Source organism: Lichenostomus cassidix, chromosome 1Aa (assembly GCF_008360975.1).
Source record: "Lichenostomus cassidix isolate B80296 chromosome 1Aa, HeHo_3.0, whole genome shotgun sequence".
Taxonomy (NCBI): Eukaryota; Metazoa; Chordata; class Aves; order Passeriformes; family Meliphagidae; genus Lichenostomus; species Lichenostomus cassidix.
In genome coordinates, this window is record NC_139480.1 from 29128423 (window position 1) to 29155958 (window position 27536).

The window sequence follows — 27536 nt, forward strand, 5'->3', positions numbered from 1 at the left end:
CTCTACAACAATGGTATGGCTTTTTGGAAGATGTACAATACAGTCCAAAAGATTTGGAGCTCAAGGCAAGAATAATCAGAAATATTCAAGGCATATATGATGAGAAAAGCTAGACTAGGTTATCATAATATTTTGCCTATAAAATATATGAATGCCAGAAAGCAAATAGTCCCTATAGTCCTAAATCTATAATGTTCTCCAAAAGGTTTTGCCTGTAACATAAAATCTCTTTAGCCTCTCTTCTCAACAAAGGCATCCATAAATGTATGAAAAACCAATGTTATGCTCCCATTTTGAGCTATAAAGATTTGCAAATAAGACAAAGAAAGATACACTTAAAGTCACAGACTGATCTCCTTAAACTGGATTAAGCAAACAAATAATTTTAAGTAGTTTTAATAGTATTATTTGAGACTACTTGTATTACACAGAATACTGTCCTGTCTTTGATGCAGACATATGCTAATGTGTCCTTACTGGCAGCAGTTTAAACAAGAGTAAGTCAGGAATAAGACTACTATGGTATTCCATCTCCATAAGTACTTTTCTGAAACGGCCGTAGGAGGAATTTTTCCAGTTACTGGTCTGTTGCTTTTAGTGCATTTTGGCTACAATTCTGCATACTGTCATTACAGTTTTGAATTACAAAAGATTCCACCAACAGCCCAACAAAAGACACTCAAATTCAGAGTTAAGAATGCTAGAAGGTTCATCCATGGGAGAAAAGAGTGGGTGAATTTTATTTCCCGGTACATACCCTCATCAAAGTTACTTAAACATGGAATATTTTATAGAGTAGGCTGGTTGCCTTTAATATTGTGTACTTTACCAGGGTTATCAGCTGACCTGTGACCATACTATTTAAAGCTAATTTAATACTGACATAGATGAAGACAGATGGAAAAAACACAACAAAAATGCTTAGGTTTGTCCATATGAATCTATTGTGTTACTTCATGAATTTCAAAAAGAAACCAAAATTGCTTACTGTCTTGAGAGAAACAGAGTACTTCTGATCTCATGCACAGAAGAAATTAATTGGTCTGACTACAATGAGAGATAAAAGTGATTCTCTATTAGTGTGTTTTTAATGAGCATCATATACAGTGCAGATGTATAGATCAGAGCACAAATTCAGCTTCATGCTCTTCACTTAATTTTACTTACCATCAGTTCCTATTTTACTTTTAAGGTCAGTACAAGACTGGAAAAGATACAAGAAAAAACTGACTATTGAAGAATACTTCTTAAGTCATTAGTTGTTTGTAATTTTAATGGTATTAGACTTTAGCATATTTTGAAGCATAAACTAGTTAGCTTTACAAAGTTCAAATACTGTTAATCTTAAAAGACTGCTCATCTGAAGCCTGCACTCTCCCACTCCATTTACAAACTGCCCCTACTCCCTTACACTTGATGATGCCTTGTTGGCAGTGTCTTGGTCAGGATACAGATACAGTGGGCTCTATGATGAATTTACTCTTGGAGGTGGTTGTGTACTAGTCAGTCTTTCAGAATTTCCTGGAGAATTCTCCCTCCACCTTGGACTTGCCTGCTTTTCAGACACTTCCCACACAGATGGGCACGGGGAGGTAAAATTCATGGTGGATCGTGAGAGGTAGTTCTCCTGAAGACCTTCTTCTTGGAGGCACCTGTTAGAAAGCACTTCTTTTTCTTTGGAGTTTCGCCATTTCATCCTTCGATTCTGAAACCAAATCTTCACCTGTTTGCAAGTTAATGACAGTTTATTATCATTCTTTGCTTTAAACAACTTTGCCCTAACAGGTGTTTTTTTCATTCCATCCTCTTAGTTTCACATTCCTTCCTTATTTGTTGTTACAGTAGAGATCGAGTGAAGCCAGATGACTGACATTGTCTGAGGATTTTCCCATCACTATTTATTACACCTGGACCAAGTATTCTCCTTGACTTTCACCACCTACAAGAGGTGATTATTTGGCTTAGACTGGAAAATGGACAGACCAGTAGCTAGGGATAGAAGAGTTTCCTATAGCAATATCCTTCTAGACACAAAAGAATTTCCAGAGAAAATTAACATCATCATTAAGAAAACTAAGTGATACCACTGGTGGTACGAAGGCCTCTATTAAACAAAGGCTGTAAGTAGCATGACTGTCCCTTCCACAAACATAGCTAAAATCAGCTTGGCCATATAGCTTCAAAAAGTGTATTGTGACATAGGACACTGGACTGAGGATTTAAAGACATTTTGTCTGCTTGATTACAGTTTCCCAGAAGTTGCCTAGAATCCGTGATTTTGAGAAAAAAAATCAACTTTTAAAAAACTTTGAGTTGCAACTCTTAAACACAAGCATTCAAAGGCATTTATGAAATGCTGGGGAAAGCTTGGGGGAATACACATCCAGGAACTGGTTTTACATAAAGAGAAGAAAGGTGAGGGTGATTCAATCAAATTATTCAGATTGTGTTCTATTTTCCCTTAAACATTTGCATTTAGGTCTAGTATTCAGATACTAGACAATATGAAGACAAAGGGGCTATCCTTTCAAAGGTTTGAGAACCATTGCCTTAGATGACAGGTACTGTTCCTCCAGCACAACTGGTCAGAAAATTGAAGGGGTAACCTTCACAGCAACTGCTCTTCCTTTCATGAGGGGAGTAAACAAAGAGACAAGTATCATCTTGGTCTATTACTATCATGAAATTATATTCTTGTAGTAGTAGTTGTTATCTAGCATTACATTATTTTTTACACCCCAAGCTCCCTTGAATAACATGAGCACAGAAAATAAACCCAAGGAAATAACTGTATTATTAGGAATTTTACTACATTTTGTGAAATTTTTAGGCAGCACACTGGTGAGTGCAATTGCACATTTCCATTGAAATAGTTTTCCTCCAGAGATAACAGCTCTGTGCATCACACTGAGAAACAACACTCTGCTTGTTTTTGTTTACTGTTGCAGTGCTTGCAACAGTGTCAGAGTCATCAGGTTGCAAGGAAGCACCACAGACCACCAGCTCTAACCTCCTGTGCAAACTGGAACCAACTGCAAAGTTAGGTCAAATTGTTGAGAACCTTTTCAAGTTCTGAAAATCTCCAAGATAAAGATGATGAGAGCTCCCATCACCATTCCCAGGCTCTTCATCTTCATCTTCTTCTTCTGTCCCCCAGACAGCTTCTGCTACCTATACCTTACGTAGTTTCAGTCTTGCCGCATGCAAGGAAACATAATTGTACTGTCACCCTCTTAGTCTTTAAACTGCAATCTAGAGGGCTGCACCTACTCCAGCACCTTCAGAATCCCACCTGTCAGCAACTACCATGCTCATTTTCTGCTGTTACATGCCCTCACAAACATTTTTTTCCAGTTTCTTTCAGGTTTTGTGCTCTTCAAGCCAGGCACTTCTCCTTTGTTTTTATATGAAGATAGGTGAGGCCCCTGAGATTCCAATTTGGGCTATTGCCACTCAGCATCACTATTAATGCAGCTGTTCAGTCAGAACAGCTCACTGGAGGCATTAGCCCCTCAGCTAATCCCTAAAATCTTCGAGAGGACCAACTCAGACTCATGTGAAAAATCCCATGAAATGTGAATTGGTAAGTAAAGTGGGAGTGTTTTAGAAGGACACCCTGAAAAGTTTTTCTTCCTATGGTATCTCTCAGCTCTGAAAACCTCTTTCCTTGTGCAGTCAATTGTCTTTCCATGGGAATGGTTGCCTCTCGGGGCAGAATAGTTCCAGAGGAAGTGCTGTTCACCGCCTTGTCCCTGGCTGTTCATCTGTGAGCGCAAAGGACCCTCAGCGGAATGCAGGAAGGATCTATGTTCTCATGTTTTTTCCTGCCTAGACGACTGCTTTTCGAGCAGTGGGATGGAGTATACTTCCCTACCCCAAAGCTTCCAAGGGGGCTCTGTCAGATGCCAAAAAAAAGGGAGACAGAAATGAAATGCAGAGGTCATGTTTCTTCATATGAAAATTGAGTGATCTATTTCTGAATGCATACACACAGGAAATACACCAGGAAACTGTTCAAGTATCCCCTGGTTTAAACTGCCATTGATTTACTGAGGTCTTTCCACAGGAAACAGCTCAGGGATGCCCCTGCACTGTGCAATTTTTCTCCTTCAAAGCCATTTTAAGGATTTTTCCCCAAAAGGACATTCCTTACCTGAGACTCCTTTAGACCCAGGTTAAGGGCCAGTTTCTTCCTGTCTGTTTTACTGATATACTTCTGCTTCTGAAACATTTTCTCCAAAGCTTTCCTCTGGTCTTCAGAAAAGACAGCTCTTCTCAATATGCCTCTCCGGGATTTGGAGTTAGACTCCTGGGTCAGAAGAGGCAGCACACTCTCCTCTCCTAGTGCAAATAGACGAGAGTTTCCCATAATGTCTAGCACATATCAGAGAAACATTAAGTACTGTTCATTATAATACTTGCAGACACTTATCCCACTTTTGATTTGTTGGTGTTTTAAGTGTGCTGTAATGCTTCAGGCATGTTCATTAAGGATTAAATCCTCACTTGGATCTAGAGGCGCTGTCAGTACCCAAGAGTCTCCCCTTAACATGGTACAAAGTAAATCAGATGAGTTCATAGAGGAATATTAGGACAGACCCCACGCTGCTTCAAAATTCAAATACAGCCAGGGAGAAACTTCACTTTTCTTTGCCTGTCATAACCACTAAGTAAACTGCACCAAGCTCTCCTTTGAGTTTATTTACTCCTTATGTGGAATGTAAAACCAGATAAAAGTGGTCTGTAATACCGATTCAAAGAAACTAAGCAGGCTTTCCTTGATTTTTAAGTAATGAAAGGCTTTCAGAGTGAACTAATTCTCAGAAAAACCCTGATCATTCACTTAGTTACTCTGAAAACTGCAGCGATTTATTAGAAGATTTGAGGAGTACTTGGACTTACTCCTTTCAGCCTGGTTTCCAATCCTTTGACATCTCACAGCAAGTCCTGAGAGGGCAGTTTTCAATTAATCCAATCACATCCCCTTGACAAAAGCCTAGAGTTAGCCCTACGCTGGAAAACAGCCTCAAACCTGGGGGACAGAGCTTCAGTAGAGAAGTGTTCACAGAGCACAGAAACCCCAAGATAAATCTCTCATGTTCCTCACACCCAGTAAAACCTACAGCCATTGTGTTTTCCCATGCTCCCTCTCCCCTGGAAGGATATGGTGTATGACAAACAGTCTTTGGTGAGCCCTCGCATTCCTCCAGTGCTCCCAGCTTCCTCCAATACCCACACAGGGAGCAAGAGAAGGGGCCAGCTGTATAGGGCCCATCATAAGCACAGGATGTGATAATTGGGGCAGATGCAAACAGGCCAGGAAACAGCTGCACTTTGGCTCAGAAATCTGTGCCATGGCTATACAGCCACTGACACCTGCAATCTTTCTGCATGAGTGGCAACTCAGATGCACGCTGCCCTCCTGTTGTCCACATTCTCACATCCATGGGCAAAGATTGCCCTCCTGGCTTATAGTTACAGCAGCTGCAAAAGTGTGATGCAGCTCATTCTTACCAAGGATCTGATCATTTTTATACTGAAGCTAATGGCAAATTCCCCCTGAAAAGCAGATTCTCTAAAATATTGAATATTTTGGGGGGAAGAAGTCTATTCTAGTCAGCTGTAATGGGGTGGGGGGAAAATAAATACATTTGTTCAATTGATGCAGCACTCTTGGAAATACTAATGAAATCCAGATGCAGCTTCCACAAACTGTTCCTTGGGGCTACACCACATTTCAACTTCTGTATGTTATACATATATACACATGGGTATATGTATCTTTAAACACCCACAGACAAACAAACATACATACACTGAGGATTTTGTAGTATAATGATGAGAAACTGAAGTGTATATGTGCATGTCACACGAAGTTGACTAAATACTTCTGTAGTAATGTGTTACTGATTTGATATTATATACACTACCCCTGCATCCTGCTTCCAGCTCTGATCAGTAGAGGAGGAGTATCAGAAGCTGAGCAAGTGTACAATGATTATTCCGTAAAATAACACTGCCACTGTGAAACATTACTGATTGAGAGACCATTGCATTCTGCCAATTCTTTTCTTGAACTTTTCTACACATCAAGAAATCAAGATCTTTATATTTGTGCCTCATAACAACCTGTGGTAAAAAATAATTATTATGATTTACAGTGTTACAGTACAAGTAATCCTTAATTTATAAAGATTTATTTCAATTTTCAAAATTGTATCTAAGACCAGATACAAAAACCATAACCTACTGGTGAATGTCCTGATATTTATTACACTGTGATACACAGTCAGACTTCATCCAAACCAAAATAAATGATCTGCAGAACAAATGTCAAAATGCCACAATGGAGGTTTCCACAAAGGGCAAACCAGGTTGATATTTCTCTGGAGAGTGCAGAGCGCCTTCATAACCCCCACTGCATGCTCCAATCAAATCCACAAAACCATGGGCAAGCTGGGGACCTTCCTTCCTCAAGCATGTTTTCTCTCTTTCTCGCTCAGACTTAGTGAATTTAGGTACCTTTTTCCAGGTAGCCTCTGAGTAGTTTTTGCTGAATTGTCAGCCATTCTGAGGTTTACTGGAAGGTACAGTCTGCCAGCAGAAGAACTGGTACCTTCTCTCATCCCCACTGTGGGATGAGAGACACCAGCAAGGGAAGAGGCATAACAGGGCTGGTCCTTGCCTCCCAGCCTCCATTCCACAATGGAGTTGTCAGCCAAGGACAGAGGACGCCAGATTATGTGACCCCTTAAAATTCGTCTTGCCTGGCTGGTTGTTAACACTCAATCAGCACGGAAACAACCTCCTGCTGAAGCCTCAAGGCACTAATTAATTCCTGTTCAGGGGGTATGTAGGGTACAGCTTAACACCTGTATTAGACTAACTCAATAGTGAAGCATCTACACACTCTAAGGCACAGTATGTGATGGATTTAAAAAGATTAACTAAACAAAATTTAATGATGAGCAGAATGCTCAGAAGCATTAGCAAACAGCCATTGATTCAAAAAATCTGAAACCTACCCCCAGCTAAGTAGCCTAGAGAATTTCTTTAAAAATAAGCCATATTCTAAAATGCACTCCAACTGTTACACAAAAACTAAATTTCAGTTTGTGGATGATCGGATTTTTTAGTACAGTGGGATAGGCAGTCATTTATACATTTCAACAATTCCAGCAAAATTAAGTATGTCAGTTTGCAGCTTGTCACTCTGAATGTGCATCAAAAGGTTTAGTGTTCTTCTGACATAAATGTGACCAACTATTTCCTATGTTGCTGGTTTGATTTTTGTTTTGCTTTGGTTTTTCTTAGGTCTTTCCTTTGTATCCTAATATATAGTGATAAATGTCTTCTTAATCTGTGGAACAATCTTCACTTGCCTTCATGGCAGAGACCACCTTGAAGGAGCAAGTAAAAGCTTTAGTCATGGTTTCCATTTTTTCATTAGAATTCAATACATTCTAGTTAAATGGACAATTAATAGGTCACTTCCAAAATAGTAGTGTATCAGTCCTGGTTAATAAACAATCCCCACAGTTGATAATGGGCCTATGTATTCAGCAAGTCCCTGTATACACTCAGCTCATCCACTAAATCCCTTTTCAGGTAGACAGGGTTATATGGGAAGATGAGCTAGAATGAGTCTATAAAAGTCAGTTTCATTCACTGCTTTATTTTTCAGTCAAGTGCTTTAAATGGTGTCCAGAAAATCTCTTGGAATGTGAGACAGGAGAAAAGACTGGCATATAGAGTATTGCTTTATGGCCATACAAAAGGGCAACTGACCCTTGCCCAGGCCTTTTCAATGTGAAATGGTTCCTAAAGTTCATCTGCACAGTGAAAAATTGTGGTGAGGTCGCGTGTGGATGAGTAAAGTGAAAGTGGTGATTGGTCATGGTGCTGTCAGCCATTGTGGGAGAGCCGAGGCCATGTAAAACGCTCTGTGGGAAAGTGTCAGCCCCCTAAAGAGGTGCTCAGAAACTTGCAGCTCATTAAACTGCCAGCATTTGCTGCATCACTTGTCAAGAATCATTCAACTTAGCAACTGCCCTTCTGAAACATTCATAAAAAGCATGCACTTAGTCAGGAATGGTTTGAATGCAACTGTGATAAAAAAGTATATGCCAGAGCACGTATAAGCTCCAATTTTAATTTGAATTTGACACGTGATTTGTGGTTTTTTTCTGTTTTGAGGGAAAAGGAAATGCTCCTTCTGTTTGCATTCCTGAGCCATAAACATAAAATCATTCCTGAGCCATAAACATAAAATCATGACTGTCCATTATTACACTACAGCATGCAATCATCTTCCCAGTCAAGGTTAAATATAGTTTTGGATTAAATGGAAGTGTGTTCCAGTTCTTAATCCTGAATGACTAGTGTATACTGGCCAAAATTCTCTTCAACCTACTTCTTCAATTTTTTACATTATGATTAAAAAAGAGAAACAAATTAAACATGTGCACACATTTGACTCCTACAAAAAGTGTAATTGTTGTAGTTAAATAATGCTGAGGCTTCCTGAATCATAACTCACCCCTAACAAACATTAAAATGCAGCACGCATTTTACATTCCTTCAGCTCTTTTCTTATTTGCAAATGTTTATTGACACTGATTTTTAAAAGAGTTACTGATTTTAAAGAATTGTTTCTAGCAAACTGAAAACAAGGCACTTTCCTAGGTTAGCTCTGTCTGAGTGTCTCAATGCCATTAGAAACCTCTCACAATTGCTCAGTGTACTTAAGTTTGATAAATCTTTGGAAACCTTCTGAATAGGATTGCTGTGATTTTACTAAGGAATTAGCTGCTGCCATTGCATCACCAATTAGTTTTCCAGAACACATTAAATCCTGCTGCTTTGGTTTACAGAATAACTCAAGCATTACTGATGAAGCATAAAAACTTACTTGGAAAAGCAGTGGGGGATGCAGGGTGCTGACAGGACCCACCGCAGCATGCTGAGTAGAATGGTGGGGCTCGGAGAAAAAAGTGTTTGGAAAGAGCTGCAAAGAAAGCATAGATCTAATTGATTATCCATTGAGCTTAGGTGATATTCATAACAACAGTCCTCCTAAAAGTCAGTATGTAAAGTCCTGCCCCACAAGTTCTTTTTCCTTTTTTAAAGATGGTGATATTTTTAAGGCAAACAATGATAAACCAAGTAATTGCTCTTTAATTTAGCAAGGTTATTTTACATGTGCAGCTTAGCTATAATATGCAAAACTATCCCTGTATTTATAAAAATGAAGCTCTGCAGACTAGAAATTTGCTTCTGCAATTGCTATAAAATTCTGGGGGTTTTCCCAAATATTGGCATGGAACACATTGTTTCAATAATATGCTGTTGAAATAATGAGTACAATAAATATGAAAAAGTTATTTAAAATAACTCTAGTAAGCATGGCATCCTAGGAAAAAAAAATCAGCTTGTACTCCAAGGCTGTTAATAGTACTCAAACCAATAACATCTTCAACAAGAAACCTTTATGAATATTTTTTATAAAATGCCATGAGATGAAACAAACTACAAGGCCTGATTCTGTTATCCTGTCTGTCAGGTTAGTTTTTCTGTAAAAGTGCTCTACATTTCAATAAATTACTTGCTGAAGGCTCTGCTTAGTACAACAAAAAATCTGCAAAATCAACTCACAGAATTAGGTAATATCTGGGAAATTTTTTATGGAATTTTTAATGGAATTTTTTTTAATCAAAGTCTCTCTTATACTAAAAAGTGCTTCCAAATAATGAAAGGTCTTCAATATCTACTTATCCCATATTTTTTTTTCTATAAGGCTCATGCGCTTTTCCATTAATTACCTTTCAATTTCTGCTTTTACTAGTCAACTATGAAACCTAGAATATTTTTTGTTTTGAAAAAAGATACATCACGCTTGCTAGAACTGTACACTTTTAAAATGTGATCAGCATCAAAATATCTATGTCACTTTCTTCTTTTGGTTTAGGCAGAAAATAAGTGGCTGTAGAGCCTGTACAGTAGGTGTCCTAATCTCCAGAAAAAAAACCCATTAAGTCAAAAAGAAAAAAAAAAAAAAGAACTGCATGCTTAGGTAAAAAAAAATTAAGAAACCAACAATCAGAAAGAAAGGTAGATAAACAGATAAATGTATCCATTTTTGTCAGACATGTTGTCCTGTCCTTGATATTCCCTGTTGTGGTTTCTTAACTCTGTCCAGCTCCTTGCTCTCTTTAGATAATGTGGTGTTCATAATGGTATGTGATAAAGCCAGAAGACACCTGGATAAATCAGAAATGAACAAGCTATTGATGCAGATAGATAGCATCCTCCTGCAAATAACGGCAGCAACAGGAAAGGACAGCTTCCTCCGTTCACTAAATTTCTCAAGAAGTAAGCGGCAAACATAAAGGTCTGAAGATGGATCAGAGTAAAAACTTAAGCCAACTCTTAGCTTAAAAAAATCCAAACAACCAATACATGTCCATGGAAGTTACTGACAATGATTTAATGCACTAGCACAGTACCATGATAAAAACAGCAGAGATCTTGACCCTAATTCTGCTCAAGTCAAGGGAAATCATGAGTCTTGCTTTCTTGGGCATTTTATGTGATTTTTTCAACCAACTGCTGCCTTTTCTGACTGCAGGGCACATATCTCTTTAAGGCAGAATATTTGCTTAAGAAATAAGATGCAGGTGCTATCCTCACGTAACTCTGAATCAAGAGGTTCTTGAGCCCACTTCTCAAGACTGATTTATTCTAGATCCCAAAGAATAAACAATGCTATGACATCTCTCTAAGCCTATAGCCAACATGTACGTCTAGTTCATAAACTTTTTAAATGTGTAGGACCTATACTGAAGCACAAATTAATTCTACATTATGTACATGAAACTACACCCCTAGGTCACATCTACTAAAGCTGTTGCACTCAAACCAATGTGCAGCAATTATGCAGAATTACATCAGCTATAAAAATCTGACATAATACAGGGATACTTAACTCTAACTTGGGAGTTCTACAGAGAGAAAAATGCTAATGCTTCAATGTAAGATATCCAAGCATATTCTTTATCGTTGATAAAAACAACACAGACAGCTCATCACTTTAAATGGCTTCCACTACCTGCATGAAACTGCATTAACAGAATTAAAATTGTTCCCAAAAAAACCATGTATTTAATATATATGTATTTCAGAATTATACTGAGATTGTACCTGTAGAAATGACCTAACATTTAGCAGTTTTGAAAACGATATAGAAAAAGCACTACCTATTATTTTATTTTCACATATATCATAACAGCTCTATCAATATCTGTTGGTGAAGAAACCTCAAGAAAATTGGCAAAACGTCAGAATAGCAAATCTGCTTTTTTTTTGGCCAGAATGAAGTACACAGCAACCAAAAGGCAGCTGCTGCTCCCAAACATGTACAGGAACTTAAAGCAGGGGCCAAATCCTAATAATTTGTATTCAAGACACTTAAGTCTTTTTCTGCTTTACATCTTCATTCCATAAAAGCCGAGACTGTGTGGAACTAACCGTCTCACAAGAGTCAGTCTTTACAGGTTTAGCTTCACACACGCATGAAAAGTATCAAAGTATGACACAAGTGCCTTTAGGCACTCCAAAAATTGTACTGCATGCCTTAAAAGAAAATTTATTGGATCACATATACAAAAGTATTAAATATCTAATTTTTTTTTCACAAAACAAATTCCTTTGACACTGGTGCTGTGTACAAAATTTTAATAATAATGTTCACTACCTTTACATTTGTGACTAGATCATTTTACAGACAGTAAAATGATACTAAACATGTAAACAGACCTCAAGCTTATCTAGTGCTAAAACTCAGAAAATACCAGATACTGATATTTTAAAATACACTGCCTGCTCTGAAGATATTCAAAATTCAAAAGCCCTTCCATTATAAAAAGTCATACTGACAGTGAGATCAGAAGCTTTCCTTCCAAATATCCATCATTTTGAGAGTGAGGTTCCTAAGTACAATCCAGTTCAAACAGTTACGCAACTTTGAAAATGGTTTATTATTAAGGACATTGTTTGCTTTTCCTATTACTACTGTTGTGAAATAACTCAAAAAATAGTGTAGGAAAGCAGGAAGCGGTGAAGGAAAAATGGCTATTGAGGGAAAGTGAACTGATGGTAAACTGCTGGTATTATCCATACAGGCTACTTCACTGCTCGTGCTGCTAGTCTGTTGGGGGTTTTTAAAGATAACTGATAAAAATGTGGTATCAACCTGTGAAGAGCTGTAACACCTCCAAAAAATTATTCAGAAAACTGCCTAGAGCCAAGTAACAAAACTAAGAACAGGACCAGAGAGACCTCAAGCTGCATAAACATTTTAATTCTCCAAGTATTGCTAAATCCACTCAAACTGCCTTCCACAGTGATGCCTGGCCTCCAGCCCTGACAGGAAAATTAAATATATAATCAGTAAAATTACTGTATTTCATCTGAGAATCTTGGATGGTTTGTGCCCACAAGATGGGCACAACTGCAATTTCCTACTACATCAATCACAGCAATTATTAAAGCAGATTTTTGCAAAGCTGCAGGGAAGTTTCAGGTCACAAAGAGCTCCCTGAAAACAGTCCAGCAACAGCTCTGCCAGCTTAGTGATCCAGCTGAGCCACATTTCTACTCCTGAGTCACAAGTCCCAGATCTCACAATGAGTCATGGCTCTTTCCCTAGCAGCTACTCTCTTTAGAGTGCAATGTTCCAACAGCAGTTGTGAACCCCTAAAACATTTCAACCAGCTTAAGGGGAGCCTCCAGCTGCAAGAACATAGCAGCAGCCACTACCACATCCCACCCAAAAGCAACTGCCATCGCATGGAACTGGAAAAACTTACTGCAAGAGCGTGTGGTACAGGACCCCTCAGAACTGGCTTTCCTGCACTCCCAAAGTTAGTATTTGCTTCCTATTTATTCCTGTAAAACACAACCATATGAATGTTCAAGGAAGTCAAGCCAAAAGAGCAGAGCTGAGTAGCATGTGCAGACCAGTTTTAAAAAATTGGCAAACATTCATAGAAAGGGTTTCAAAGTTCTAAATATATATATTTTTAAATCCTACACAAAAGGTGGATGGAAGAAGTGGCCTTGCATTTTTATGTTGGGTCTTAATGGGACTTTCAAAAATTGACAGTGCAGCACCCAAAATGGGCTTGAAATGTACTAACAGCATCATCATCCCTTCCTTACACCTACAGCAATGTAAAGGCCAAGAGTGTCATGCTGCAGACTATCTGAAACCACATTAATCACTGTCAGTTTTCAGATGCATCATTCACATGCCTTATCATTAGGTTGCAATTTGCTGTACGTATTTTTCACTGCCTGAGGAAACCCAACCCAAGGCTGGTGACTACACATGGTCAGGTCTCCCCTCTACAACCCAAAGCAACGACCAAACTCCACACTGCTTGCCAAAGGCTCCATGAGTCTCCTGGTGTCAGCAGTAAAAGTGGCTTCTACCCTCTCATGCCTTGTACACAGCCTTGCTGTTGAGAAGATGGGGATTTACCAGCTTTGTTTCTGGCTTTGTCCTTCCTCAGGATGCCCACATATTAGTGTGCCTCAGCACTTTACGATTACCAGTGCTTGTCAAAAGGGGCATCACTGTCAGTTCTCTGTCTACAAGTTCAGTGTTTTGCCCAAGTTCCTTGTCTGTGCCTCCTGTACAGACAATGAGAAGACATAAGTAGCTCTACATAACTCATCACCTTAAAGCAGACACATAAGGTGTGTCATCCTCTGGAGACATCTCTGTATTCATTATAGATTAGACAAGATGCCTACTTTTTATTAAACAGCTGAATTACTATGATATTCTTCTTATCCTTCACGGGTAACACCAAAAGAATACAATCATCTGTACAGCCACAAAGACTCTAAAACAAAGTAAAAATACAGCCAGAAAGACATTATTTTCTTTGACTTTCAATATATTACAATTTGTTTAGAAATTATTTTCTCAAAATGGCAAAATTAGGGTCACATGCTGCAAGAGGACAATTCAGTGGTTCTTCATTGTGGCAGCCTTAATTCAAAATCTTACAATAGACCAAAATGCACCATTTATTCCAGTGGTATGCACTGATTAGCCAAAGTTTTCTACCTGGACCAGTCTTTACTTGTTGCTTAATTGCTAGCTCCAAACAGACAAAAGTGTCAAGGTAATATAAACACTGTTACAATAAAAAATAACACATGGTGAAAACTATTCTTTTTAAACACAAGGGGTTTAGTTTTCTTACCCCTTTTTTTAGTTTGTACAAGGAAATACTTTTTCAAGCTGAAATTTGAGATATTCACATAGTCACAAAGAGGTAAAATTCTCAACACACATACAGAATACCTCAAGTGAATTATGTGCTACAACTTCAGACAAAGGCAGCCTCTCAAGAAAAATTTCATAAGCTTTTCAGCACAAAGCAAAGGCCACTTCTCCAAAGTGACAACTCGCCTCAGAGAAACACAGTCCAGGTTACTGAAAATATTGAGATACATAATTATATAAATATCAGGGTCTACATATCTGACATTTCAAACAGCCTCCTGCTTTATATACCTGCAGTTGTTTTCATTTTGAAAAAAAATACCTCCCCTTTCTGCTATGGGGTCATGGTTGACCACAAAAGTACCAATAACATCAGAGTTATTTTGCAGAGCTGCTTTATGAAAGAATGCAAAACACCTTCAGAGGGCAATGGGAGCAGAGAACTTGCCTTCCAAATTTAGGAGGATTTCATAACACAAAAAAAATCACAGTACAATAAAATCTGAAATCTGCGCTCAAGTACAGAATTTGCCTGATGAGATTAATCCTTACCACAATCACATGTTTTCTAAAATCATGAGGAATATACTACAGGATTTCAGAAGACCAGCTCTTTCTGCAGTACAAAATACATTTTACAGAATTTAATTCACTAACTGTAGGCATGACTGATTCCATGGTTTCCCCTCAAGTCAATTGCTTTTCTACAAACTCTACCACTGGTCTTACTGGTGCTGCTCTGAGATCTTCTGGCAGTATCTAAGTCTTGCTAAGCACCAAACTCAGGATCCTGTTCCTTCTCAGAGATGGTACCATGAGAGTAGCCAGAGAAAGGAGTAGTGTCAAGCCAGTGTTCATGTTCCTCACTGAACACAGCCTGCCAGACTAGTGGCTGGGTTGGAGAGTAGCTGGCACTAGTCTACCTCTGGCAACCTCACAATGAGGGCAACGGTTTGTCCTTTAAAAGCCATTTTGCAGACACTCTTAGGATATGCTGGGCATTCCAGACCAATTCTATTAAATGGAAGTTAACTGAAGTTAACTGGAAACAGGAAACATGCTGGACAGAGTCTGTGATTTCTAATTCTTACAGAAACTTCTTTGCTTCCAAAGACAAAACTTTTAAAACAATGGCGGTGTCTCAGTACTCCTAGCAATAAGGGCATAAGAAAAGATGGCAAATAGATCTCCCCACCTTAAAGAAACTTTTTATGTTCAGAAAACACCAACAAAACAAGAAAATCCTAAGACTTGTCAGTCAGCTTGTTCCCCAAGTCAAGATAAAACATTAGGCTCTTTCCTGTCTTTACTGAAAGCCAGTGTTACATGTCGCTTGAGGACATACCCTAGCTGCCAGTTGGCTTGAAATCAATAATTAATAAGCATTAATTCACTAAGAGGTCCAAAATTAAAGAAAAAAATATCACTTAAATTTCAGTAATTTAATTATCTCCTGGTTGTCATAAAGAAACACAAGACACTTTATTAATTATGGGATATCAGATGTTTGATTCCAATGAATATTACAGGATAGAACTGTTGTCATCACCTGAGAGGGAAGAAACTGACTGTTTTCCAGAGACTTAACCTGCAGAAGACTTGGTTTAATTTCCTTGCAATGCTACCAGTTTTCTGCACTATTTTAGGTTAAGTCACCTAATTTCTTTTTGCTCCAGCTTTTCTTCAACACAGTAGAAATCTGTCCTATCTCACTGGCACATTGTGATGATAAATGCATCAAAATATAAACAACCCAAATGTTACAGGAAGAAAAGATACATCTATAGCACAGAACCAATGTTTATTATAAATCCAATTTATATTTATTATATAGTTCTTCTAACTGATTTCTTTTGTGTTATGTGTACTGTCCTTCATTCTGCTCTACTGTGTTCTGATGCTTTAGGCAAAAATCCCCTAAGATAAATTTTTCAGCAGGTTTTACAATGGAATTACCTCACTGTTGTGTTTGTTTTGTTGCATTTTTCAATTTCCTTTCCTGGAAATCTATCAAAATGCCAAAATTAAAGCAGAAACCCAGATTCTTTCCACATGACCATATTCAAGGGTATAGAACTAATGACAATATTCAGGTTATAAAGCACTTACTGTCAACCTCCTTCAGGGAAAATTACTTGAGTAGAGCAGAGATATTCAGAAAAATTATTTCAGGTAGCAGAGTAATTCTGCATTTCCCAAGGAGGTCACTCTGCTCTGGTGCCAGCCAATACTTCTGGAAACTAAGTCATGAGGAAATATGTGGAGTGGACCTCTTTACAGCACCTGTGCTACAACACACAGCATCTCACCATCCTCTGCATGATTTTTATGTTTCAGGAAACGCTGAAGACAACTTTCAAGTCTTTCAACTTATACACAAAATAACAACAGGCTTGGAGTGCAAGGGAATAAAATCCAGATTAGCAAGCAGAAATTGAGGACAGCACAGAGCAAAAGGGCTTCAAGTGCAAGAAAGCCTGTGGGAATCCCAAGCCAGTATAAATTTGCATACCATTGCAGAAGGCACATGAGTTTATCACATAGCAGTAACTCTCCTCCTGCTCTTCCTTCCTAAATTCTACGTAACATGCTCTTTTGTTCATGTTCTTCTTAAACCAAAATAATTTCAGAAACCTGTAATGATTATGTTTAATTTTCACAAATGTATGTAATGATGGAAAGTGATTATTTTACTATTTTACAGACCACAAGTGTATTAATTTCTAACATGCTAATTAGATGATGCAATATTTAGGGTGACACTTTCTGAGTACTTGTTCAGTTTTTTATTCACGATAATTTTGTAGGAGATATATATAAATACAAATGCAGATAAGCACTTGAAACACTGCAACTAAATACTTTGAAACCTGTAAATTACGGGAATGGAAACTTGCTGATACAACTCAGTTACTGAGGAGTTAAAAAGGGAAAAATTACCATGACAGATAGCCCAAATCAAGAACGCCATCCCACCGGGTCTCTTTTGCCACCATGGGTAAGTGTTTTCCAATTTTCAGGAAGAATATAGGAGTTACATTCTTTAGCACTTTTATGGAACGTTTAAAAGTACCCTAAAATGCAGTGCTTTCTCCATGTCTTTCCTTTGTAGGTACTGTGGATACATGCAAAAAGGTTTAGCTTATTCAATTCAGTCCCTGGTGTTATTTTATATTTCTTCCTGAGAACATTTGGTGACTTCACCAGAATTTGGAACTACATAAGTAAGAACAGATTACTGTTTCCAAAAAGTCTGGTACTTTTTCATTTCTCTTTATTTTTTTTTAATAAAACCTCTAGGTTATGCCAAGCCAGTTTATTAGGGGACTTTTAGTTCCTGCATAATCTATAAAGCACTTGCTAGTTAGAAAGATTTAAAAAAAAAAATTGCTTTATCATTTTCAGTAGTCTTACTGAAGACTGAGACAAAGAATTTCCAAAATACCATGTGACTTTGGGGTTCCCAATATGAATTTATTCCTCAAAAAGAAAAAAAAGAAAAAAAAATCTTAAAAATCAGTAAATTAAAAAACCCTACCTAGCACAAATTCCTTCACTAGTCCCCAAAGGCTAAAATTTTTGTTCTGCCAAAATGCTCCTTTGCCCTATCACTGCATAAACAAGAAACATTACACTCAGCCTGACCACCCCAGCCCTACTCACAAATGCAGTGTCTGGTCTGAACAGTTTCCTCAGTGTACGCCTACACTAGAGACAAGAGACTCCTTAGAAACCACAAACTGGCTCAGCAAGACAGTTCCAATCGAATTCAAATTTATGAATGTTGAGACAACTAAGAGTCTTCATCACTTTAAGACATACAAGTCAGATCAGAATCAACAGATCCCTGTTAGAATATAAAAGTCATTGTTGCATGTGTACAATCACAGGAGAGTTTTCACCTGAGTGCACAACGAATGAGGAAACCTAGTATTTCTCCCTGCTCTAATCTAAGAGCCTGGTACTTTTGCCGAGATCCGTAGGAGCTGTGGAATTAGAAGAGGCATAGGACTGGACTTCAAATCACTAGGCAGACCTCCCACGCTAAAATCACAACTCCTAGTACATTTCAATCAAAAAAATAACTACTCCTGAAAGTAAGCATTTTAAAAACTTGGCATTCAGGAATTTATGAAATAATTTACCTATAGCTTTTTAAAACAAACAAACAAACAAACAAAACAACAACAAAAAAACACCCAGCAAAAAACCTTTATCACTAGCAAATAAGAGTACTGGGGCATCTACTATCTCTTCTTTTAAAAATAAATGTAGCATTTTCTCTAAAACTTTTTTCTCAATAGAAGGGCAAGGGAAAGGCAGGGGGAGAAGGGATAATATTTACCTAATTGCAGGAAGATGATACTTGTTCTGTTCCCTGGCCTGGCCTATAGTTAGTTAAAGCAAACATGTTTAAGTAACTGATATGGTTAAGATAACACTTACCTTGACAGGTCTGGAACATTCAGAAATGTTAATGGACACTCTGACTCTCTCCTGCTTACCTTTAAAGTACATAATTCTAAAGGATCAAATACTGCTTTGGGTTTTGAAGACTAGTTTGCAGGATTTAATTGAAATAAAATTATGTTTGAAAAGAAAACAATTACTTCTGTTTCCAAAACAAGCCTTTTGGTTTCATACCTTAAAGCCTTAATTCAATAACTAATATTCTGCTAAAATACCGCATAATACTGGAATAAATATATGTATTTTAACAGAAAGACAAAGTACAATATAGATGGCGAGTCTAATATCGAATTTCATTCATTAACTTCGACTACAACTTCAATCAGTTCCATGACTGACAGAAGTGCACATTTGTCAAAACACATTTCTCATGCCCAGACAAAATGCATTTATACGAAAATCGGAACATTCAAGAAACAGAATGGTTTCTGTAAACCAGCTTGTTTCCAATCCCACAGCACCCATTCCTGCGGGACCCCTGCGGCCGCAAACAGCTCCCCACCGCCCGGCAGGGCGCTGGCTCTGTGTGACACCGAGCCGAGCGGCTGATAACGCACCTTTTACACCACTTTAAAACTTTTTTTTTCCCCCCCTTCCCCGGTTTTGTCAAAACTTCCAGGAAACTGCCCGCTTTACATAGCTTAATTCTCCTTCTGGCAGGAGGAGCCCGGGCCTCCACGCCTTGCTGTCCCCCAAGGCAGGGCATCTGGAGAAGGGGCTGCTGCCTCCCGAGCTATCGCTGCTTAGGAGGATGGGACCGCTCGCCTTTCTCCCAAAACTTGGAATTTCAAACTTCCCCGGAGCGCCTGTTGGCGACGAAGCTTTTACCATCCCTTGAGGCTGCGGGACGTCAAGGCCTGAAAGAACTGCGATTAGGGACATTTAGCAACACCCGACGCAGCCATCCCAGGGCTCTGCCGTGCCTGTCCACCCACAGGTGCGCCGGCCGGCCGCACTGGAAAGCCGCGGCCCGGCTGCCCGCACCACCGGCCCCCGCCCGCTCCTCGGCGGCCCGTCGCCAGCGCTAGGGAGAGACGCTCGGCCGGAGCCCCGGGGGCAGCTCCCCGCCGCGCCCCGGCGGCACGGCACCCAGCGGGGCTCGGCGTCCCGCCGCCGCCTCCGGGCTCCTCGGAGCGGCCGCGCCTCTCCTGCCGCCGTCTCCAGCGTGCGGAGCGCGGGGCTGAGCCCTCGGGAAGCCTCTCGGTCCCGTCTCCCCGGTGGCGGGACGCGGGAAGGGGCCGGCGCTCACCTGTGGCTGCCGGCGGGAAGACGCCGCCTCTCTCCGCCGCCGCGGCCCGCGCTGGCGGGCGACCGCCGTCCGCCGCGGAGGGGTTAAGCACTTGGAAAGCCCATCTCGCCGGGAAGGGACCCCCTGAGGGGCTGATTTGTTCCGCCGCGGGGCACAGCTTGAGGGGCACGGGGTTGGCGGGGAGGGGACGGAGCTGGGCAGGGCTCGGCGGCGCGCCGGCCCGCAGCAAGTTCTCGATGAGGAAACTTTTGCCCAGGTTGCCGAAGCCCGGCGCCGCCGGCAGGTTGAAGAGAGCTGAGGAGCCCACCAAGTCCCAGTAAAGGGCGCTGGGCAGCATAGCGAGGGCTTCTACCCTCCTCGCCCTGCCCTGCCCAGCCCGGCCCGGCCGCCGCGGCCCCTCACTGGGCTGGGACGGGGCGCCGGGCTATGGGGCCGGGCGGGCTGGCGGGGTGCCTCCCCGAGGGCTGTGGGGAGCGGAGCGGAGAGCTCGCCGAGGCTGCCCGTGGAGACGCGGCGCCTCTCCGCCGGGCTGGAAGGTGTGTCCAAGCGCATTCATTATGTCAGCCGGGGACGAGGAGTGATGGACGCGGCCAACAATGCCGCCTTGCCCAGCAGCCCCCCGGGGGGGGGGACAGGGCGGGGAGCCGAGGTGGCTGTCCCGCCGTGCCCGCCCCGACATGGCGGCGGGTCGCGTCTCTCGCTGAGGGGTGCACCTGTGTGAGGGCATGGCAGGCGAAGGGAAAGGCCGCTGGCCTCCGTCCCGGCGGGGAAGTGGCTCCGGTGCTGGCCGCGGAGAGATCATGTCGACCTAATGATCCCATGAGGTAATAGGAAGATAGTCATTAGCTCACTCCCTCTGGGCATTTTTATCTGGCCTTTTTTTTTTCTTTAGTTACCCACACACAACATACACGCTGTATTTTCAACATTTGTCTTAATAAATCTGATTAAGATCAGCACCGTGCTGTTAATCATGTTTTCCTCGAGATGTGGGACGATGCTTTTTGTGGGCATAAACATTCTTTGTCCGGAATGGCTTCGTCCATTTCTGCTTTCTTGCATGTATTCTTCATTTGCTTACAAACCACGTAACGTGGCAAAGATGTCTCATTTTGCAGTTCAAACATGCATGCAGAAAGTTAAAATTGGATGCTGTTCCAAAGTCCTGAAAGCACCTCCCTGCTTTGCAGAGAAATCCTTTTATTTCAAAGCAACTGTTCACCAGTCTAATCTTGGGAATATTCCCTGCAAAATCCTCTGGAGGAGGTGCTTCCCTTGTTTTTGTATAGCAGCAGAGCCATAACCCTTGGACATTAGGGTAGTTGAAAGCTTAAACCAGCTGGACTAGTGGAATCATCTGTGCCCTCAGATGAGAAATGGGAAGGATGTCTTAACTTCTGTGGGACTAAGTAATACCTTGAGGAATACAAATTAGGTGCTCACATGTCTGAAGCTTTCCTTCACATTCTTGGGTATGTTGGCCGTCCTAGAGTTTGGGCACTTATTCCATTGGTACCAAGATGAGGAGAATGGAAGCCCAAGAGTTGGTATGGTCAGCTCATGCCAGGGACCCATGTAGTCTGACCTTCTATCTTACAGCAGTGGCTGTAAGCAGGAAGAATAAGTCCAAGATGAGTCTGATACTTTTGCCCTGATATGTTCCCATTCTCTTAGCTGTTCTCATCTTAAACAATTTCCACAGCTTGAACACATGTATTTGCAAATCTGAAGACCTTCATCTCAAGATATTAATACAAGTATTTTACTTGTGAGCATTTTGAGATTCTTGCTTGTTGCTGTAGAATGGACAGAATCTAGGCTGTTATATCCCAGACTGCATCTGAAGCTACTGTGCATCCTTGTAGTGTAAGGTGCAGAAAATATGTTTCTAAGGGAAAGAAAGTCTTCCCAGGAGAGCATCCACTTTAGAGCATTGCAAGTAGCTGCCTTTCCAATTACCCCTCATAAATTTATTCACACTTAAGGATTTATTTTGTCTTTCATTTCACTGCATTTCACTGACCAAGTTCTCACAGAGTTCCCAAGGGCCTGAGACACTGAAAACCATAATTCAACACTTTGGAAGTGCAGTTAGTCCATGCAGCTGTACTGCATGAGTAAAATGTATTCACCAAGGAAATTATGGGTGTCAAAGACCATAGCCTTCAAAGACAGACTTGAGGTTTGGTTTCCTCCAAGACTATTTTTGATGTCAGAGGGGCTACTAATGTGTTAATCTCAGGTGTGTAGTTCAGTATAGCGTGATTAACAAGTTGCACGTTTCTGTGAAATATTAGTACAACACACAGAATCACAGAATATTCTGTGTTGGAAGGGACCCACAAGGGTCATCAACACACAAAACATTTGACAATTTGCTGCATGGAAGAGAGTGATCAACCACATGATGAGTTAACAATTCATGGCATGTTGCATCTCTAGTTCCAGGGTTCAAACCATGCATTGCAATGTGTGTTTAAGCAATCCCTTTCGTCTCTCCAACTTTCTTCTATCAGTGGCCTCTCACCCATGCTCTGACTCTGCTGTCATAGCTGTACTAAAAAAACACTGTGAACCAGATCACAGGACTCAGGTTTTGAATAAGAAAGGAAGTATTCTTTTTCTGGATATTACCGGTGGAGACCTCAAACTGGTTGTGTGATATTAAGCAAGGGTGGTAGAGCAGAACAGCCAAATGAACTCATTAAACCAGGGTAGCCTCTGAGCACTTGGTCTCTGGGACACGCATCTGCAGCTCTGCTGAGCAGTAGCTACCAAATTCTGTCTATCCTCTGGGCATGTGATAATTGAGAACAGTCAGGTCCAAGAGTTGTTACCTGTCAAAAGCTGGAAAGCACAGCTCAGGAAAATACAGATTCCTTGTTCAGATCTGGAGTGTGGAGTGATTTGAGAGTAAAACATGTGGCATCCCTAAAATCCAGATTCTTTCTGGTGAATGCAGCCTGGAAATGCATAACAAGCAGATCCTTAGCCACGGACCTGGAAAGTTGTTGGATGTATATTACCCAGATACATTCAGAAAGTAGAGATGATATTCATGTAGTGATTAGCTCTCATTTCATTTGATTCTGCAAACTTGGAAGATACTTGCTCTGCTTGTATTTTGTCAATTGATTTACCTTAATCAGACTAAAGGAGAAGAAAGTTTGCCTTCACTGAGTATCTTGGCTTGTATCAGGTGTTTGGAAAGCATGAAGATACACTTCTCTGGTTGAAAAACTTGAAAAATGGGATACATGGAACATACATGAAATTCTCAGCACTAAGTTAAGCCTTCCCTACTGAGAGTCTGGGGTACAGTCTTACTAACAGGGCAGACAACTTATGTAACATACTGAGCACAAGATCTGTGCAACTACATCAAAGTCTCCCTAATGATCCCTCTTCTACATCAGCTCTTCCCTTTCTCTGATCCATTTCCACCCCTGAGCCAGGGACTTTCTCCCTTGCAACTCTTTCCCTTGAGCAATTCACATGAAGCGGAGTCCTGCCATTACTTCAAACTATTCTTACAAATCTTCTGGATGCTTAATGGGAAGCATGCATATTAACCATCAGATGTTCCTCTTAACTAACCATCAGATGCTCCTCTTAACTTCCCTTCCAGTAATTTCTCACTAGCTTGTTGACATTTGATTTACTTTCTTCTAAAGCTGCCAAATACATGGCTGCAGCAGTCAACCACAAAATCCAAATAACAGAAAAAGCTCTTTGTTAATTTCCTTATTTTACACTCTACCAGATTCAATCAGCATCTACATTTTTTTGCCAGGTTTACATAGATACATAGATGTGATTTTTCTGCAAGCTCTTTTTTTTTGTTCTTTTTGTTTTCTCCTGGTTTTTTTTAGGGTTTGAACCGGTAACGTTCAGGTCTGCACTCCAATAAATCCCATAAATCCCCTTCTCTGGCCCTCTTCCTCGTGGGGGACCTCAGCTTATCAGATGTCTGCTGGAAATGCTACACAGTGGAGAGGAAACAGTTGAGGAGGTTCAGGGGCTGTGTGGAAGATAACTTCACCACACAGCTGATTAGTGTGCCAGCTGGGGAAGCTGCCCTGCTGAACCTGATGTTTGTGAACAGAGGAGGACCGTGGGTGATGTGATGGTCAGCAGCTGTCTTGGGCACAGCAGTCATTAAATGATAGAGTTTTCTATTCTTGGAAAACTAAGGAGGGGGCTCAGCAGAATTGCTGTCTTGGACTTCCAAAGGGCAGGCTTTGTCCTGTTTAGGAGCCTCATTGGTAGAGTCCCTTGGGAGGCAGTCCTGAAGGGCAAAGGATTCCAGGAAAGCTCTATGTTCTTCAAGAAGGGGCTTTTAAAGACACTGGAGCAGGCTGTCCCCATGTGCTGAAAGACTGGCCTGGCTGAACAGAGAGCTTTGTCTGGAACTCAGGAAAAAAAAAGGAGAGTTGATGACCTTTGGAAGACAGACCGGGCAGCTCAGCAGGAGTACAAGGATGTCATGAGGTTTTGCAGGGAGAAAATTAGAAGGACCAAAGCCCAGCTAGAACTTAATCTGGCTACTGCTGTAAAAGACAATAAAAAATGTTTCAATAAATACCTTTGTGACAAACGAAGGGCCACAGAGGCTCTTCAGCCATTATTGGATGGGAAGGGAAACACAGTAACAAAGAAGAAGGAAAAGGCTGAGGTACTCAATGCTTTCTTTGCCTCAGTCTTTAGTAGTAAGGCCAGTTGTTCTGAGTACCCAGGCCCCTGAGCTGGGAGGCAGGGGTTGTGAGCAGAATGAAGCCCTCATAATCCAAGGGGAAATCATCAGTGATCTGCTACAGCACTTAGACAGATGCAAGTCTCTGGGGCTGTATGGGATCCACCCAAAGGTGCTGAGTTGCTCACGGCTTGGACAGGTGCACTGTTTGCATGGTAAAAAGTTGACTGGATGGCTGGGCCCAGAGAGTGGTGTTTAATGGAGGCCAACTAGTAACCAGTCACTAGTGGGGTTTCCCAGGGCTCAGTATTGGGGCCAGTCCTATTTAATATCTCTGTCAATGATCTGGACAAGGAAATCGAGTGTATCCTCAGTGAGTTTCCAGGTGACACCAAATTGGGTAGAAGTGTTGGTCTGCTGGAGGGCAAGAAGGCTCTGCAAAGGGATCTGGACAGGTTGAATTGATAGGCCAATTGTATGAAGCTCAACAAGGCACAAAATGCTGAGTCTTAGATTTAGGGGCACAACACATGACATGCAGCACTACATGCCTGGGGGAAGAGTAGCTGGGAAGCTGCCTGACAGAAAAGGACCTGGGGATGCTGTTCAACAGCCTGATAAACATGAGTCAGCAGTGTGCCCAGGTGTCCAACAAGGCAAATGGCATCCTGGCAGGAATGTGGCCAGCAGGATCAGGGCAGTGATTGTCCCCTGTACTTGGCACTGGTAAGGCCGTGCCTCTAGTGCTGCGTCCAGTTCTGGGCCCCTTACTACAAGAAGGACACTGAGGTACTGGACCATGTCCAGAGAAGGGCAACAGAGCTGGTGAAGGGGCTGGAGCTCGAGTCTTATGAGGAGTGGCTGAGGGAGCTGGGGGTGTTTAGCCTGGAGAAAAGGAGGTTTAGGGGAGACCTTGTCACTCTCTACAGCTGCCTCAAAGGACGTTGTAGCAAGGTGAGGGTCAGTCTCTTCTCCAAAGAATCGAGCAATAGGACAAGAGAAGTTAGACTCAAGTTGTGCCAGGGGAGGATTAGATTGGATATTAGAAAAAAATTGTTCACTGAAAGAGTTGTTGAGTGTTGTAACAGGCTACCCTGGAAAGTAGTTGAGTCAACCAACCCTGGAGCTATTTAACAGACATGCAGTGCTTAGGGACGTGGTTTAGTGGTGAACTGGGCAGTGCTGGGTTAATGGTTGAACTCAATGATATTATAGCACTTTTTGCAGCCTAAATGGTTGTGTGATTCAATGACATTACTCCAAGATATCCAAAGGATAATGGAGAGGCTCCTTTATTTTACTGCATAAGCTGTGTTGGAAACTGGTAGCATAGGTGTCTCAGGAAAAGATGTGATTTTCAGGTCCTTGTCACAGCAGCAGCTGAAAAGCCTTGTAATTGAAAAGAAGCATGTAAACAGGGGGAAAGTCCTACCTAACCTAGGGCAAATTCACACTCTCTTTTTCCTGACTACAAGTTTTCCCAAAGGCACCTTCAATCAGCATAGATAAAATGCATAAAATTGATTTAAGAAGAGAAATTGATCATTTAAATGCCCTTTACATTCTATTAAAATCAGATCCGCAAAAACTTCAGCATACCTGCTATTTCTGTTGTGAAGACCTGACATAGTGTGATCTGTCTGCCTCCATGCTCCAACACAATGTTCCTCTCTGGCAGGCTGAGCTGCTCAAACTTTATGGAAGCCAAATAGCTTCCACAAAGCCAAGAACAAGGATCTTGACATAGAAACAGATGCACAATTGCAGGAGACAGAGAGGAGGTGATTGAATTCAGGTCTTTTCTAAGGCTGTTTTTGCTTAGACGTGCTAAAGGCAGCCCTACCCAGTCATAATTTTACTGGACTCTGTGTACACCACTTTGGAAACATCTATTTGAACTCATTTTTTAATTATTTCCAACTTTGCTTTTCCAGCAAAAACAATACCATGCTCTCTAGATTTCAGCTTGCAAGCTTTGGAATGACACATTCTAGCCGAAGGAATTATACATGAGTCCTATCAAAGCATTTTTTTGAGATTGATCCTGAATTTGTCTGGCAAAAAAATGCTTTGCTTTACACATAAAAATGTACTTCTAATAACGTAGCTATCTGCCATTTTCTAAGTTAGATGGATTTTCTACACTCTTGGAGATAATTGTCTCTCACTGTTTTGTCTAACCTGAGCATGTTAGACAGCAATCTTTAAAGTATGTTCTTCAAAGTATTACCTAGTGTGGCAAGCTGAGTCTGGGTTATGTCATCGCTGCAGAGCTGCAGTAGACTTTTAAGCAGATTTTGCTCCAAATTTTCACCCTCAAAAAATGCTCCCTTGACATTTTGGTGGTGATCATTTGGTGGCTGTCCTGGTCTGAGAAAATAACTCACTGCCAAGTTATGCTAAACTGGATGGAAACCACTTTGGATAGCTCCAACTCAGAGATAACTCAGAACAGCAATGGTAGAAAGGGCACTTAGCAAACTAGGAGCAAATCTCCAGCTCTGCAGAAGGGATTTAAGTTTTGACTAAATGTTTAATTTCTATGTTCTTGTACCATCCCCAAATTATTCTGGCTTACACCTGCTGCTTTGTTTACCATGAAGCTTAGGACACAGTTCAGATAAAAGGTATGACACCTGCCTGATGTGGGGCATGAACGTGTTATAAGCTGACTTCTTAAGCATAGCTTGCACCAAAAAATGTTTTGGTGACTTGCACTGAGCAGACTTTTGGTATACGAGTGTTACCAGCACCAGTTTAAAACTGGGTGTACCACAGGTAGCCTGGGGAAACCTTTGGTATATTTTTCAAGGAAAGGGAAGGATGTG

General features: G+C 41.1%; 1 protein-coding gene across 1 annotated transcript; it reads right to left on the reverse strand.

Moving 5' to 3' along the window:
- Positions 1-373: 373 nt before the first annotated feature.
- On the reverse strand, positions 374-20828 carry DBX2 (developing brain homeobox 2). Its single transcript, XM_085043696.1, is given in 6 exon segments — positions 374-1723; positions 4154-4341; positions 8912-9007; positions 20016-20366; positions 20369-20538; positions 20540-20828. Coding segments are annotated over 6 exon segments (1407 nt in total). The 5' UTR covers positions 20818-20828; the 3' UTR covers positions 374-1399.
- Between the last annotated feature and the right edge of the window lie 6708 nt (positions 20829-27536).